Source organism: Hydra viridissima, unplaced genomic scaffold (assembly GCF_058129835.1).
Source record: "Hydra viridissima isolate aposymbiotic clone 2 unplaced genomic scaffold, HvirCarnegie_v1 scaffold_6, whole genome shotgun sequence".
Taxonomy (NCBI): Eukaryota; Metazoa; Cnidaria; class Hydrozoa; order Anthoathecata; family Hydridae; genus Hydra; species Hydra viridissima.
The window spans coordinates 2,114,519-2,131,118 of NW_028324305.1; the positions used below are offsets into that span (position 1 = coordinate 2,114,519).

Genomic DNA, 16,600 nt, shown 5'->3' on the forward strand with positions numbered 1-16,600 from the left:
AATTTTCTATTTAATAGTGATTGTTTGTATATCAGATTTTACCAGTCAAACAGTACAACTGTCCACACAAAATATTGTATTATATTTATAGATAACTTAGTTGAATACACAAAATGAACAAATTTTTTATCATTACACTTTTATTTCCAGATCATTAAAAAAATATATTTACAAATAAAAAACTAAAAATATTCTATTATTGTAGTTAATATTATTAAAGGTTTGAAATTAATATTGGCAGCTTTAATTAAAAACAATATTTTAAAACGCTAGTATTTAAAAACGTGGCGATTTATTAGATAATTATCAATAATAATTAAGAAAAATTAGAATTATAAATAAAATTAAGATAAATAAACTTGCAAAAGAAAATAATAACTAAATATTCTTTTCATTGATTAACTGCAACTGATTTTTTATAACCTTGGTTTTCGTCTATCTATTTATTGGCCCATCTCCTTGATCAATTGCGCCCTGAAACAATCTTGAAACAATTGGTTAAATATCTTTATCCTTGGAATTAAGATACTGAATTCTTACTGCTGCTAAAAGAATAAAATGAAAATAAATTTAAAAACTCAATTTCCTTTTTGTTTAAATACAAATTATTTTTAAGTTATTTTTAAGTTCTTATACATATACTTTGCAAATCGAGAATAACATTAACTGGTTGGCAGTTTTAAAAATATGTGCATATGATAACCGAGAGCAATTAGCTTATAGGTTCAAGAAAAACTTCTATATGCTCTTTAAGAATCATATAATTGAATACTAATAAATCATAGTTTACATTGGCAATTAACGTCTCTAGTTAACAATAAAATACGACATTGATAAGTTCAAGTCACCAAGGGAGAATATAATATCTTACAAATTCACAACTAATGACAACACTGGTAATTGTCATAAGTACTAACATATTATATTCTTTCTTAGTGTTGTAAACATATTTTTTAAATATAATAATACAGTTGACTTTAATAGACTAAAAATTTACATAACTAGTAATACTTACATAGTAAGCACTTTAACACAAAATGATAACATCGCAACTTAATCTTGCCCATTCCAGTAGCTATCATCTTACTTGAAGATCCGTTTAGATTACATAAAATGCTAAAATTTTTAGAAAACATGGCACCCAACACACGTCATATGTATTCTGGACGTTCAACTTTACCGCCAATAGAACGCAGATATTCGACCTAAAAGCAAATAATGCTACATATTACAACTTTTTTTATTTAAATTATTTTTTCAAAGGTAAATGAAAATGTAATGCGGTATAATATAACTAAGGTATTATTAAATTATCTTATCTTTGATCTTATAAAATAATAATTACTAGTTTAAACTCAACCTGTAGACTGCTACAAACATTATAATATAGAAAATAATTTCAAATTACAAAGAGAGCCAGCTCAGATTTCATCTGTAGCATAAGGTTAATCCTCTCCAAATCTTCCTTACTTTCAATTGGAAGGCCAGGGGGAACAACAATGTCTTCATTATCCAAAAAACTTTCAACTTCTAAAAACTTATTTTTTTGCTCCAGTTCTGTTAATCTTAACTCCAAAGCTGCTTACTTCTCTATAAACATACTTAAATTATTAAATAATATTTAATTGCATTTGAATCTTATTGGAAAACTGGTTTCAAAAACACAATCTAGTTATTTAATTAAAGACATACATGGATGAAGGTGTTATGGAACTCAAATATTTGGAGTTAAAGTTTTAAATATTCATGTTATTTATCCCTTTAGGTAAATTGATTGCTGTAAAAATGGTATTCTAGCACATTTTTGTGTTGAGTTATTAAGGTCACGGGAAAGAGCTTTATTTAAAACCTTTATCTGCATAACAAAGTAGAAATGTGTATTTTTGTAACATGAAATATGTATTTTTTTAAAGCCTTCATCCATTTATGACATTAATTAAAACACAATTTTTTTTTTACAAAAAATATAAATAGTTTTCTTTTGTCAATACATGTCAGCATCATAATCAATGTATGTATGCTTAACACATATACAATGTATAACAAGTAGTAAAACAAAAAAAAAACAACAAACAAATAGTTTATCCAAAACCTTTCTTTCCTGATCCCCAAAATTTTGAACAGTTTTCTCATAGTTTTTAGAAGTTGATGTCCCTTTTAATAAAATGCTATAATTATATGAATTATATGAATATGTATATATATACACACACATATACACACACACACACATATAATATAAATGTCATATATGCTTAACATGAAATGTATATGCCATATTGTGTATGCAATTGCATATACCATTTATTCATATACTGCATATATTATGTCAATATTGTATATATGGCATATATTTATGCAATATATACAAAATACATACATATAAATTATTTTACTATAACATAGGGGAGGTAGGGGAGCATTGGGCAGTCGGGAGGTTTGGGCACCCCCTCATTTCTCACAATCTATTATAGATATTTTTTGTTTTCTACCATAGCAATATAGTTTTATAACTTACAACACCGCTCATTAAAAGTGTCAGCTGTCATTTCACTTGGTTGTCAAGTTACTTGCGCTTAACGGTTTGTTGCGTACAAAAGTAAATATCTTGTTTGTGATTTGAAGAAAGATAACAAAGAAATCTGCAAGAAAGTGTAAGTATCTGTGTTAACTTCTTCTTTTGCGTTTAATGAACATTATATTTACCTGGCAATTATGATTCAACATTTGATAAAAATAAACTTATTCAAAGTTATTTGAAAAGTGAGGTTGTAGGGAGCATTGGGCACGCATGTAGGAGGGAGGTTTGGGCATGCCCAATGCTCCCTCTTTTTTTAGCGTGTTTTGGTGTCATACGTTTGTGCTTTTTTGCTATGCCCATTGGATTGAATGGTTAATCATTTCTTATCAGGACAATCCCGTTTTCATTTAAAAAGAAAAATAAACGATGTGAAATCCCTAAAGATGTTATTTTGCGCGCATTGGAAGAGGTTTCTAAAGGAGGAAAAATTAAAACTACTGCGATTAAATATGATATACCCAGGTCTAACCTTCAAAGACACATAAAGCAAGGTGGCGTTGTGAAAGATATTTCTAAATTTGTATCATCCCAAATATTCACGAAAGATGAAGAAGAAAAAATTTCAGAATATCTTGTAACATTGTTTAAACTAAATCATGGAATGTCAAAACTGAAGGCACGCGAATTGGTTTACGAATACGCTACTGCCATTAATAAAAAAAATACCAGACAACTGGACAGAGAAGAAACTTGCATCCAAAGATTGGCTTAAAGGATTTTTTAAAAGACAACCTCAGCTTTCAATAAGGACACCAGAAGCTACCAGTCTCTCACGTGCCAAAAGTTTCAATAAGAAAAATGTCGGGGATTTTTTTGAAAATCTTAAAACTGTATATGAACGGGATCGCTTCGGCCCTGAGTCTATTTACAATATAGACGAAACTGGATTATCAACGGTACAACGAACCCAAAAAGTGATTGCTCTCAGAGGCACCAAGCAAGTTGGGCAAGTAACGTCAGCTGAAAGAGGGACACTTGCAACGGTTTGCTCTGGTATTAATGGATTGGGTAACTCAATACCACCCTTTTTCATATTCCCACGGGTTAATTTCAAAACATATATGCTAAATGATGCACCTGTTGCTTCAGATGGAGCGGCATATCTTTCAGGGTGGATGACAGCACCATGTTTTTTTAAATATGTACACCATTTTGCAAAACACGCAAAACCAACGCCTTCCTCGCCAGTTCTATTGCTGCTGGACAATCACGAGAGCCATATTTCAGTACCAGTTCTCGATTTTTGCAAAGAATCAGGAATTGTTTTAATGACTTTCCCACCGCACTGCAGCCAAAAACTGCAATCCTTAGACCTGACTGTCTATGGACCACTTAAAACTTATTATAACACTGTTGTAACAGATTGGATGGTAAGCAATCCTGGCAAAACTTTAACAATTTATGAAATCCCAAAATTAGCAGCAAAAGCCATTCCACTTGCATTCAAGTTGCAAAATATTCAAAAGGGATTTGAAAAACCTGGCATTTGGCCATTCAATTCAAACATTTTTTCTGATGAAGATTTTGTTTGTTCTTCTATAACTGATCGCTGCTTGCCGGAAGAGAATAATATTGCTACAGAAAAATTGATTTCCGACCAACCTATCATGGAACAGCCTTCAACATAAGAAAATCTGAGTCTAGAGGATCGTACAAGTTCAAATATGGAAGTCACTGGGCCATCTCAAATGGAATCTCTATCTAAAAGCCAGACTAGGGGCGCTATCTATGTAACACCTGATTTAGTAAGGCCATACCCGAATGCCGGCCCCAGGAAATTGGATGGCATGAAACGGAAGAAAGGAAAAACTAGAATATTGACAGACACACCCGAGAAAAGACTCATTGCAATGGGAGAAAAATAAAGACAAAGAAAAAATAAGATCAAAGAGCTCAACAAAAATCAAAAATGCTCTAAAAACGAGAAAAGCAGGAAGATTAGCAGTGATGATGAAATAGAAAATGTTTCTGTTTCTGACGAAGCCCTTGTTGAAATCGATTCATCGGAAGAAGATTTTGATGTAGACGATGTGATTGTTATGGATAGAAATTTCCTGGTCAATAACTTTGTGTTGGTTAAATTTAACACCAAAAAACTGTTTATCATTATGTTGGAATAATCGAAGAGGTTAATCACTCCATGGCAACTGTCAAATTTATGAGAGCAAGTAAGATAAGAAATACGTTTATGTTTCCTGACATCGAGGACGTAGCCAGCGTCCCTGGAGGATATAAAAACAAAATTGCCTACACCAACAACATGGATAAAACGTGGCAGCCTAAAATATAAATTTGATAAGCCTCTTTGGGTCATACCAAATTTAAAATAAGTCTTATTAAGCCCAACATCGTACAGTATTGATCCCAAGTGACATTGTTTAATTTTTTGTAAAGTCTCTGATAAGAAAAAATGTTTGTATTATAATTTTTTATATCAATGCTATATAACACTTAATCATAGCAGTATATTAAAACAATATTGTGCATATTAAATACAGTGCCCAAACCTCCCCTCAGGGGTGCCCAAACCTCCCAACCACCGGGAGGTTTGGGCACTTTGGACTTGTGTTCAAAAACCTTTTGTAACTTTGCGACTAATTATATTACTAAAACTCTTCTTAGCAATAATTACTGCCAAATATGTGTGCCAGATATATTTGAAATAAAATTTTGATTATGATAAAAAATAACAGTTTTATCAGCGTTTATGTAAAAAAGTGCCCAATGCTCCCCTACCTCCCCTATATATTAGAATATAACAATTTTTAAGCATGCATGTTATATACAGGATGTCTGCCAATATTTTAGGGTGGATTTCCCTGACTTTTTCCTCATATTTTCCTGATCTTCTACCTGTTTTCCTTGATTTAATTTAAAGTTACCCAAATTCAACTTCACAAAGATTGATCAGAGTCGTTTAGAAAAATGCTCTTCAACTGCAAAAATGTAAACAATAATACAACCCACAATAAATGTATCAAGTATTGATACATTTAATGTAAACAATAATACAACCGATATTAAATGTATCAAGTATTGATACATTCAAAATGGGTTGTATTATTGTTTACATTTTTGCATGTGAAGATTCAAGATTCCCTTGATGCAAAAAAAGTTCATAAAACTATTTGCCAAATAAACTTTTATATTACATGTACTATATACAACTTATTTAAGTTATGTAAGTTTGATGAAGAGCCATTTTCCCTGATTTCTCCCTGATTTTTCTAAAGTTCAACCTAATTTCCTAGATTTTTTGCAGATATCTGATTTCCCTGATTTTTCCCTGATTTCCCCTGATCTGGCAGACACCCTGTATATATATATATATATATTAGGGCCCTGCGAATCGCTTCGATTCGATTCGATTCGCGAATCAAATGTCGCTTCGATTCGAGATTCGATTCGAAAAAAATGATTCGAAATTTTCGAATCATTTTTTTATTTAAATTACTTTATGTTTTCATACAAACGGCGTTAAAAAGTTTTCAAAATATCAATATTTATGTTATCAGAAAATTCTGCGGTAGAGTAATTTTGGAACGTAAACATACTTTTCATTAAAATTAATTGTCGATTAGGGATTTAAACAGAGCGGAACGCAAATTAGTAACGCAAAAGTTAGGTTTTATTTTTTGAGTCGTTAATGTTTAACTTCGCTTTCACTAAAGTAATTTTAAATTCGATACTTTTTGTTTGTGCTACATCAAGCTATTTTCGCATCAAGCTATAAAATGACTTCTAAAAAATTGGCAGTTAAAGAACTCTTTGAAAAAAAAAGGAGTATTCTGGCAATGCAAACAAGAAAATTGCAACAAAAAGTATTCTGTTCAGAAAACTGGAACTTTATCTCATCTATGGAACCATTTAAAACGTGACCATAAAAAACTACACGTAGAAGCAACAAAAAAGCGCACATCTGCTACTAAAAGAAAAAAGAATTCCGATAACACAATCGAGCAATCATCAAGTTCCTCGTTAAATTCGTATTTTATTCGACCTCCAATAGATAGAGTTATTAAAAAAAACTACGACCATGCAGTGCTTAGATTTGTAATTGAAGATGGAAGATCATTTGAGACAACTTCTGGATCTGGCTTTATTAATCTGTGCTCGGTGCTTACTCAAGGGCAATATCATCCACCACACCCGACCACTTTATCTCGAAATTTAGGTGACATGGTCGATGATTTATATATTAACTTCCAACAAAGTATAAAAAGCCAGTTAATCTCCAAACCTAGCATCACTTTTGATCACTTTAAAGCCGACAATGGCGATAACTTTCTTGTTTCTACTTGCCACTTTATTTCATCCTCTTGGGTTTTAGAATCATGCTGTTTATCAGTTGTAAATCTGGAAGTAATAAATGCTTGTTACAAAGCTACTTCCACTGAAGAAATTTTAAGAAACGTGCTGTCAAAATTTGACTTGACTTCAGATAATATTTTCCGAGCTACAACCGATACTACTCCTAGTATGCCATGCACACTTAAACTTCTTGGGATTGATTGGCTAGGCTGTTGTGCTCATAAACTCCAACTTTGTGTGAAATCAGCTATACACAACCAACCAATTCTTGTTACATTAATTAGCAAGGCTCATAAAATAGTAGGATTTTTTCACTCATCATCAGTTGGACAGGCAGCTCTCAAAAAGTATCAGATTTCTCAAGGAAAACCTGAGTCAAAGCCTCCAATGGATGTGGAAACGCGCTTTAACAGCACTTCTAATTTATTGGAATGGATTTTAAAAAAGTAATGGTTCTATAGAGATTGCTCTAGTTGAGTGTTCACAAAAAAAAACTGTATGAAAGTGCCACCGACTTGTCTAACTGAAACACAAGTGCAATTATTAACAGTAGTCGCTCCTATTTTTAATGCAGTATCTGAAGCCACCACTATACTAAGTGCGGAAAAAAGCGTAAGCATTAGTTTAGTTTATCCGTGCATTACAACTTTGAAAAATTATCTTCGCTCGATGGATAAAAGAAGGATGGGTAAATTTGTTGACGATCTTATTACGCAGTTGGAAATGAGGTTTGATTTAAGTGAAGACGTTTTTCTTACCGCTACTTTCTTAGACCCTCGATTTAAATCAGAAATGCTTACTTTGGCAGAGAAACAAATGGTAAAATCTTATCTAATGACATCTGGAAAAAAACACGATTTAAATATCACTATGATTCCCGCTGAAATTCAACTCGAAGTAGCAAATTTGTCATCTGAAGCAAATGGAATTTTTGATAAAATGTTTGAACATATCTCTAAAAATCGTACTCTACCAGAGAAAAGAACTTTAGATGAGCAATTAAATTTTGAAACTACTGCATACATCGAAGAGAAAACGTTGGGACGTTCAGATTGTTCTATTCTCTACTGGAAAAACAAACGTAACATTTTCCCTTTATTATCAAAAGTTGCAACTGATTTTCTTGCTGTTCAAGCTACAAATTGTTCGTCTAAAAGAGTTAACTCTGTGAGAGGAGGAGTGATCGACAGTAAACGCAATAGTCTTTCCGAGCAAAATGCGGAACGGTTAATTTGGGCTAGAAGTAACAAAAAGAGTTTGTTCAAATAACATTCAAGTTTTGTAATATTTTGTATAGTATACATAAAAATAAAGATAAAAAACTTAAATTTCTTTCAATTAGTGATTCGATTCGTGATTCGATTCGATTCGCGAATCAAGACCTGCTTCGATTCGAGATTCGATTCGAAACTAAAAATGCCGATTCGCAGGGCCCTAATATATATATATATATATATATATATATATATATATATATATATATATATATATATATATATATATATATATATATATATATATATATATATATATATATATATATATATATATATTATACACATACATACATACATACAGAAATACAGAAATACAGAAATACATACAGAAATACATACATACAGAAATACACACATAAACACTACTATATACACGCACATATACATTTTAGCTGTATTTTAACTTTTAATAGTAGTTAAAATAGAGCTAAAATGTCTAGTACAAGTACAACAATGGTGTCATCATAAAAATAAATTCACTTAGACCATGCGACTAATTTTTAAAATACGTTTATAAAACTTACGGGAAACTTTTACGATTCAAAAACCCGCGGTACACAGTCGGTTAATGGTTGGCAAGAAATGCCAACAGTCAGCCAACTATAGCCAATACTGGCCCGTCAGTTGGACCAACTAAAGCATGTTTACTGGGTATTCAGTCTAAAATCTTTCAAATTTTCTTCATACCAAGTATTGATGAAATTGGAGTTAAGTTTGTTGAGTTAAAAATGGAAAATCTTTGCCGAAAGGTTGTTGTTCTACCTTGGAAGGGAGGTCTTGCATGCTTTCCTTTATTGCATGAAATAGAACATTAATTGAAAGGTTTTTAAATTCAAATTTCTTTTGATTAAATCTTTTATATTTATTATGTTTAATTAATTTGCATCTTGTATCCAAAGTTATATATATATATATATATATATATATATATATATATATATATATATATAATGATTTATTTTTAACTATATTTTTCCATTTTATTTGTTTTTTACAGTTAATATTTTTGTATAAAAAGATAATTTTTAATTGAAATTATCTATAAAAAAATAAATATAAAAAAAAAGTTAAGTTATCAACAAAAACCTAATAATAAGTTGGAATAACAGAAATAAGTAGCAATAACAAAAGACAACTGTCTTTTAATTTAAAAAACTTATAAAGGAATGAAAAGGAACAAAAAAAATCATTAGGTTAATAATTATGGTGATAATGACAAGGAAGAGCACTAATTTGTCTGAAAAAACAGACAAATAAAAGGAAAAAAGGAATTAAAAACAGCGTTAAAATAACTGTGTGGGCAGTTTAAATAAATCTGTTTAATATTTTTAATATTTAAGATATTTTACTTCACCACTAAAAAACAATTAAAAAAATGGTAGCTTTAATAAATTTTCTAAATAATAAAGAAATGAAACAATGTTATAAAAAATTAAATCTCTTAGATAATTTTTATTTTAATTTTACTTTTTTAGCTCTTTAACTTTATTTCTTTTATTTGTTCATTTACTGAATTTTACTTAAAAAGTGGTTTTTTTAAATTTCAAAAAATGATAAATAATTGCATTTAAATACATTTTTAAATAAAGCAAAGATAATTTCAATTAAAGATTATCTTTTTAAACAAAAATATAAACTGTAAAAAACAAATAAAATAGAAAAATAAAGTTAAAAATAAAGTTATATATATGTATATATATATATATATATATATATATATATATATATATATATATATATATATATATATATATATATATATATATATATATATATATATATATATATATATATATATATATATATATATATATATATATATATATTATAGCTCTTATAAATCCAATATAAACATCAAATATTTTGCCACCATGTATGTGCTGGCAAAATATCTGATTTTTATATTGGATTTATAAAAGTTTTGATTCTTTTAGATAATATGGAAGAACTAAAAGAATATTGTTACACCACAGCAACAGAGGAAGAAGTTGAAATTGATATTTGTGTTTCCAAAGATACCTTTAAAGTGAAAAGTAATGTTAATGGTATAATTATATTTAATTATATTTATGTTAATTATTTATTTTTATTTGTTTAATGTCAAATCTATATTGTAAATTAATATGTTTGTATAAATACTAAAAGAAAAATAAATAAAACTATTATGTTTTAGAGTTACTTGACTTTCCTTTGCCTCCGCCAGTTTTTAAATCTGTGTTGAAAAAACCATTAAAAAGATCTTTTGACTCTAATTTGTCATCTGGATCTACTTCCAAACAATCTAATCTGTGTTCTGGTACATTTTGTCTCTTAATTTTCAATTTTTTCAAAATTAGAATTTATATATTTTTAATCTACACTATTACTGAATTCCTATTTTTAGCTGAAACTTCTTTACCTCTACATTCAACTACAGAGGAACAATCACCTTCATATTCTGGTGCACTATGTATGTATTACTTTTGATATTTCTACTATATTTTTTGTTCATTAAAGTTGGAATATTCTTTTATTGTTAACTTTATCTTTGCCTCACTTATTTTTACCTTCACAATCAACTGAAATGGAACAATCAAATTTTTTTTTATATATAATTTCTTTTTATAGACTCTAAACTAAAAAATTTTATAATCCCCCTCCTCTTACCTATCAACTTTTGTGGTCTCGAGGAGCTAAAGCCTAAAATAAGAAAAAAATGTATTAATAATAACAAAGTACCAAAAATTTTTTAAAAAGATTTGTTGCAGATTAAAAAAGTAACTTTTTATTATTTATATATATAATTTTTTTTTTGCTTTAGTTATACCTCATACATCAGAACCAAACAAAAAGGTTCAGAAAACAGACATACAAGAAAAAACCATGATTCAAGCGCTTGGATCTGAGAAGTTACTTAAAAATAAGTTTCCTATGGAAGTTGGAAGTAAGCTTTTTAACATTTACTTGATTTTTTTATTTGGAGTAAGTAAAATGTGGAGAGTTTGTTCTCACATTTGGATTTTTTTTAGGTATAAGAATAATACTTGTAAACAATTTTGAAAATGTATTAATAAATGTTTTGCATTTTGTATATTTCTTTTTTCATTTTCTTCATATAATTTAGAATACCAACACATGATGTTCAAGATGGTTTCAAAGGTTCTTGAAAACCAGGAGCTTATTTTAGCTATAAACAAACAATCCAATAGTAATTTTGCAATCAAGAAATTAGACACTATTGCAGAGTATGAGGATTTTATCAAAAGTTTAGAGGATGATTGTGTTCGACTTGATTTGGTAAATCTTTATCCATATGTAAATCTTTATAATCCATATAAATTAAAAGTGAAAATAGTTATTTTTTTATAATTATTTTGCCAAACTTTTATTTAGGTTAAACAGCTCAGTTTTTTAGGTGCAGAAGATTTTAAACAACTGACAAGATTGGTCATGAATAGGTTTTTTTATTACATTTTGCATAGGAATCATTTTTCGTATTTGTGGTAAATATATTTTTCATGTATAGTAATTATGGAAATCAATAATTATAAATTGTTTAATATTTTTCATAAATTTTATCATTTATTCGATATGTTTTTAAGATTATTTACAAATAACCTGTTGACACAGTTCAACTTAAAAGGTTCTGGTGGAAAGATTGGTTTGTTATCAACTAAACTGTATGACTTAATAGAAGGTAATCTAAAATAGGTTTAAATTATTCAACTTTTAATTTAGTTAAAAATCTATGTTAAGTTAAATTTATTTCCAATATATTTGATAAATATATCCTACATTATTAATTTGATTTTTAGAAGTTATAAAAAGAAGATTTGAAAAGGTTTCAAATGCTGAAATTAAACAGCAAATTGGACGGTATTGTAAAAATGCTCATTCACGGCAAAAAACAAAATAAAAAAATATTCTTTTTTATTGTTATATATTGTATATATTATTATATGTTGTATAAATTGTTAAATAGAAAGATACTTGGTAACAATCCAACTAACTGTATTATATGTACCTTTTTAAATTATTTGCGTTGGTTTTTTTTTTAAATAATTTTCTTTTTCTTCTTTAATAATGTTTCTAAAATACAAAGTACGAACTTGAACTTGCTTAATAGTGTTTTTAATGTTGTTAATACAATAGGTAATCGCAACCTAAATATACCATTAATACTACACAGTTTTCTTAAAACATAATTAAATAAATCTTTAGGCCGTCTTAAGTAAGACGCCTTTAAACAATCTGGAGCAAGACGTCTTTGCGACGGACAATGTAGACCTTTTTAAGACATCTTTAAGACGTCTTTTTTGATCTTTATAAGACGTCTTTAAGACAACTAGAAGACGTCTTTTGTGTGCTGATTATATTCAGTAAACCGTCTTGAATAAAGCGTCTGTAATCCGTCTTAGGCAAGACGTTTTTAAGCTGTCTTCAATAAGGCGTCTTTAAACAGTCTTGAGTAAGACGTCTTTAAACAGTCTTGAGTAAGACGTCTTTAAACAGTCTTGAGTAAGACGTCTTTAAACAGTCTTGAGTAAGACGTCTTTAAACAGTCTTGAGTAAGACGTCTTTTCGACGGACAACGTAGACCTTTTTAAGACATCTTTAACACGTCTTCCTCGATCTTGAAAAGACTCTTTAAGACGACTAAAAGACGTCTTTTTGTTTGCTGGGTTAATATTACTACATCAGAATTATGTAAATCTTCTTTAAAGATAAACATCTTTGGTGCATACAATAAATGTGACACCCATCTGGCATGATGTTTTGCTCCACAAGTTTTCCATATTTTAGGTTCTGGTCCGCCTATGAGATTAAATGCTAATTCCGCTGCTTCCTTATAATCATTTCGTAGACGTTTAGATGTTACTTTTTTCTGTAAGAACACATGAGTTTTGACAGTTTTAGTGGTCATCGCCCGTCCTCTTGACATGCAACCATCGGGGTACTATTGTAGCCGTCATCCTTGCAGCAAGTCGCTTTTCTGATACATGTATCGACTTTCCCAAGCACTAGTTAAGCAGGTTCGAGTCAACGTTTTCACCTCGAAAGATGTCCACGAATGACTCTCGCGCTGCAGTCACTTGCGATCATTTGTAGTGATCTTGCGATCTTAGCCACCTTCAGCTGTTTTAGCTTCCGGAGGGTCCTACTCGTGATCGTTCCGATCGCCCCTATAGCAATTCCGATGACTTCAACCCTTTCGACAGTGTCGTCGCACGAACCCTCGATTTCTCGAGTCCAAGTTAAGTCGCGCTTGAGTGGCTCGTATTTAGTAACCTTCTCATCCTCGCGCAAGCCAAGGTAATCCGCCGACCGCTCGTATGGACACGTCATGTCGATGATAGTTATTACACTATCATCTTTTACAACGATGTCGGGTTTATAGTGCCTGCCATTAGCGAGGCACGCTCTCTCGCGCCAAACCCGCCTGCTTGGCCCGCCGCTGAGCCTAAGCTCTTTGGCGAGTTTATTGCAAAGCAAATTGTGACGCCAGGAGAACGCATCTCCGCTTGTGTGGCATCCAGCCAAGATGTGACAATCCGTTTCTGCTGTAATTCCGCACTTCCGACATTTTTTAAGAGCTTGATTGGGGATGCCTCGGGACTGGTTGATCTTTGTAGGTATGGAACCGGACATGGCCTTCCAAATCAGAATCTTGTTGCCTGACTTCAAGTTTGTATCCATCATCCAGGCTCGACTGACCGAGTTCGATACCGCGATAGTCTTCAAGGCAGAGCCGTTGGTAGTTTTACCAAGGTTATCGGCCCTTCTGACTTCACAGCATTTCCTCGCAGCCGCCAGATCTATCCCCTGTAGACCTGCTCTATTCCACAAAATTCCGTTCTTCTGTGCCAGCCCAGCACCCACCACGCGGACCACCCCGTCCTCCGACAGTGCCATCTTTTCAGAGGCTCTTAAACGTTGAATGACGATGCCCTTGGAGAAGTCCGGGATACCCAGACCCACCCTTAGATGCATCCAGTCACTACTGCACCATGTGGGAAGATGTAAGATGTCTTTGACCCAATTCCTCACAAGCCGTGTCCACCGCCGAAGCTCGCAAATGCCGGAATCCGACATTCGGAGTACGTAGTTCATTCTAGAACAAACCACGTCCCTCAGGGTCTTCACTTTTTGCTCGGGTTTGAGTCTGCATCTTGCTAACCTGGTTAGCCAAGACTTCCATTCCTCAGTCGGAAGCATAACTCTACCAGTTGGGTCAATCGCTACACCAAGATATTTACCTAGCTGATCATATGACATAGATGGGATTTCAACATCCGTGTTGTTCACTTTCCACCATCTATGCGGTCTTGTAAGGACCTTCATTGACCGCTTTCCTTTACCGTTTACGGGAAGTACTCGCAGCGATTGACACTTTTCTGGGTTTACAGAGAGTCCCTTCTCCCCAAAGAATGTACCACACACTCTCAACAAAGCGTTCATCTCCACCGCGTCCTTCTCCAACAACACGAAATCGTCAGCGAAGGCGAGGGAGGAGACGACGTGTCCGTTTAGTTCTAATCCGCAGCCAGATGCCTCCAGTCTTTCCGCCAACTCATCCAACACGAGGTTGAACAAGAGGGGTGACAGGGGACATCCCTGCTTGACTCCAGAATTAATATGTATATCCCTGGTCTTCGTTTTCCCAACAGATATATTCGTGACAGCTCCCACATATAAGCTTTGTACTACTTTTACTACACCAGACGGAACGCCTTTTCGGCACAACGCTTTTTCTATCGACTCGTACAGGACCGTGTCAAAGGCCTTTGCGAGATCGATAAATACGACGTTGTGCTCTAATCTACGTTTTCTGTAAGACTGGAGAATGTACTGGATGGTTTTTACATTCTCAAAGCATCCGTCAACAGGGACGAATGCTTTTTGTCTCACATGATGACGCAGATTCTTTCTAATCCGCCTTTCCCAGATTTTGGCGTAAAGTCTGTTTAACATATTGCCGATCGTTACGGGTCGGTAATTGGATGCTAGATGTCGATCGCCACTCTTATATAAGAGTATTGTGCGACATCTATTTTCTTCTACGGGGATTCCGTGTAAGTACCACTTGTTAAAGATGTTACACAATAAGAGTGGACTCACCTTTAGCACGTCCCTTAGTAGCAAGCCGTCTGGACCCGCTGCCGAATCCTTTTTGCTTGCCCTAAGTGCATCCTTCACTTCGCCGATTCTGATGCGGCCATATGCTTCGAGACTGAACACCTCTTCTGTTAGTCTTTTCGGAGTAGTATCAAGCCGAGGTATTACCTCTAGCTTGTCAACGTACATCTGCTGTACTTCCTCCAACTCAGGGATAATAGCTTCCTCGGGTGTACTCGACCTAATATCAGCCGGTAAAACCGGCGCGTCGACGAAATTTTCGTCAGTCGAGATATTAATTTCGACCTCCTCGTCAACTCCAACGTCAATCAGGATGTTACCAATTGTAATCGGAACAGAAGCCGTTAATCCAGAGTCACTATGCTCTTGGTTGGCACCATCGCCGTCGGCCCCAGCATGGTCCGCTCCCCCACGCGCATTCTGCAGCCTCATTTCCTGCAAGATACCCTTGTATCTTGAACCCTGACGAATTTTCTGAATGGCGTACAGAGTCCGTGCGTCCCCCTGTTCTTCAAAGAGAGCCAAGTTCACAGCCCTTACGGGCGGCAGAGAGATCTCCTTTTCTGCGAGTTCCCTCAGCTCCCTATCCGACCAAGCAAACGTCGTTTTCTCCGGCAGCGACTCATTCCACTCGACAGGGTGTTTCCTTTGACGATGCACTTGCAGTCCTGAGAGAGAGTCCGATCCGAAGGAACAGTTTGCGCAAACGAACCGTTTCTCCGTTTCCTCCTCCTCACCCTTACAGTACCGCATGTGAACACCCACACTTCGCATGGTCTCATTTGCGAAAGAGCATGCATTACACTTGTAGGAGAGACGGAGAAGCTGATGCGTTCTGGCGAGGTGCAACCTATGATCTTTCCCGGTGTTAAATGTCGCTTGACATAAGTGACATAACCAAGTGCCACCAGCGCCCGGGTGGACGATCACACATACCTCCGAACCACCACTTACTCCTGTTTTGTTATTGACTGTTGCTCCCCCCTTTCCGATAGGGGGCACGTCACTTTCTCTTTTAGCTGCAGCAACAAGTCAAATGTTCCATCAGCACTGTTGGATCGTTAGCCCAACAGCACCTTGAGATGGACTTTGGATAAGATCTTTATCCTCCTTACCCTTGGAGACCCATTATACATTAGCCTTAGTTGCCTAAGTTACTAGTTGCGCCACGGAGAGGCTGTATAATATGGATTTACTGCAGTAAATACGAGAGACGAAATACAGCATTCCTCTCACAAAACCACAGCTACCAAAACTGGTGTCACTGACCCCAGGATTGACGAAAAGATGCCCTTCCGTCAATCCCCCCAAGTTT

The 16,600-nt window shown here is 33.4% G+C and overlaps 3 protein-coding genes, 1 long non-coding RNA gene and 1 pseudogene across 5 annotated transcripts; 4 read left to right on the forward strand and 1 right to left on the reverse strand.

The window, feature by feature from the left end:
• Positions 1-78: 78 nt before the first annotated feature.
• Positions 79-2,393, reverse strand: LOC149886590 (uncharacterized). Of its 2 annotated transcripts, none has more exons than XR_016453462.1 (4): positions 2,093-2,393; positions 1,409-1,590; positions 1,016-1,205; positions 79-545 (listed from the first exon to the last, which is right to left on the reverse strand). It is a non-coding gene; the product is annotated as an uncharacterized LOC149886590 (long non-coding RNA). The 2 variants fall into 2 exon arrangements; XR_016453461.1 differs by having other exon boundaries at positions 83-545; positions 1,471-1,590.
• A 107-nt stretch (positions 2,394-2,500) lies between these two features.
• On the forward strand, positions 2,501-4,911 carry LOC145191242 (uncharacterized; annotated as a pseudogene).
• A 1,404-nt stretch (positions 4,912-6,315) lies between these two features.
• LOC149886591 (uncharacterized) lies at positions 6,316-7,342 on the forward strand. Its single transcript, XM_090091386.1, has 2 exons — positions 6,316-6,372; positions 6,416-7,342. The coding sequence occupies exons 1-2, from the start codon at positions 6,316-6,318 to the stop codon at positions 7,340-7,342; spliced, it is 984 nt and encodes a 327-aa protein (XP_089947512.1).
• A 48-nt stretch (positions 7,343-7,390) lies between these two features.
• Positions 7,391-8,161, forward strand: LOC145195859 (E3 SUMO-protein ligase ZBED1-like). Its single transcript, XM_090091387.1, has one exon. The coding sequence runs from the start codon at positions 7,391-7,393 to the stop codon at positions 8,159-8,161; it is 771 nt and encodes a 256-aa protein (XP_089947513.1).
• Positions 8,162-8,703: 542 nt separating this feature from the next.
• Positions 8,704-12,168, forward strand: LOC149886592 (uncharacterized). The gene is made up of 9 exons (XM_090090835.1): positions 8,704-8,991; positions 10,104-10,214; positions 10,343-10,465; positions 10,553-10,618; positions 10,970-11,092; positions 11,273-11,445; positions 11,542-11,606; positions 11,751-11,845; positions 11,964-12,168. Exons 2-9 carry the CDS (start codon positions 10,109-10,111, stop codon positions 12,062-12,064), a joined length of 852 nt encoding a protein of 283 aa, XP_089946961.1. The 5' UTR covers positions 8,704-8,991; positions 10,104-10,108; the 3' UTR covers positions 12,065-12,168.
• The last annotated feature ends 4,432 nt before the right edge of the window (positions 12,169-16,600 follow it).

Excerpts from the sequence above, each read along its gene's own strand:
- LOC149886591 (XM_090091386.1), top strand. The coding sequence starts at position 6,316 with ATGACTTCTAAAAAATTGGCAGTTAAAGAACTCTTTGAAAAAAAAAGG. Across the intron at positions 6,373-6,415 it reads AAAAAAAAAGGAGTATTCTG|AAAACTGGAACTTTATCTCA; the intron begins GCAATGCAAACA and ends TATTCTGTTCAG.
- LOC145195859 (XM_090091387.1), top strand. The coding sequence starts at position 7,391 with ATGAAAGTGCCACCGACTTGTCTAACTGAAACACAAGTGCAATTATTA.
- LOC149886592 (XM_090090835.1), top strand. The coding sequence starts at position 10,109 with ATGGAAGAACTAAAAGAATATTGTTACACCACAGCAACAGAGGAAGAA. Across the intron at positions 11,093-11,272 it reads GTTTCCTATGGAAGTTGGAA|AATACCAACACATGATGTTC; the intron begins GTAAGCTTTTTA and ends CATATAATTTAG. Across the intron at positions 11,607-11,750 it reads ACAAGATTGGTCATGAATAG|ATTATTTACAAATAACCTGT; the intron begins GTTTTTTTATTA and ends TATGTTTTTAAG.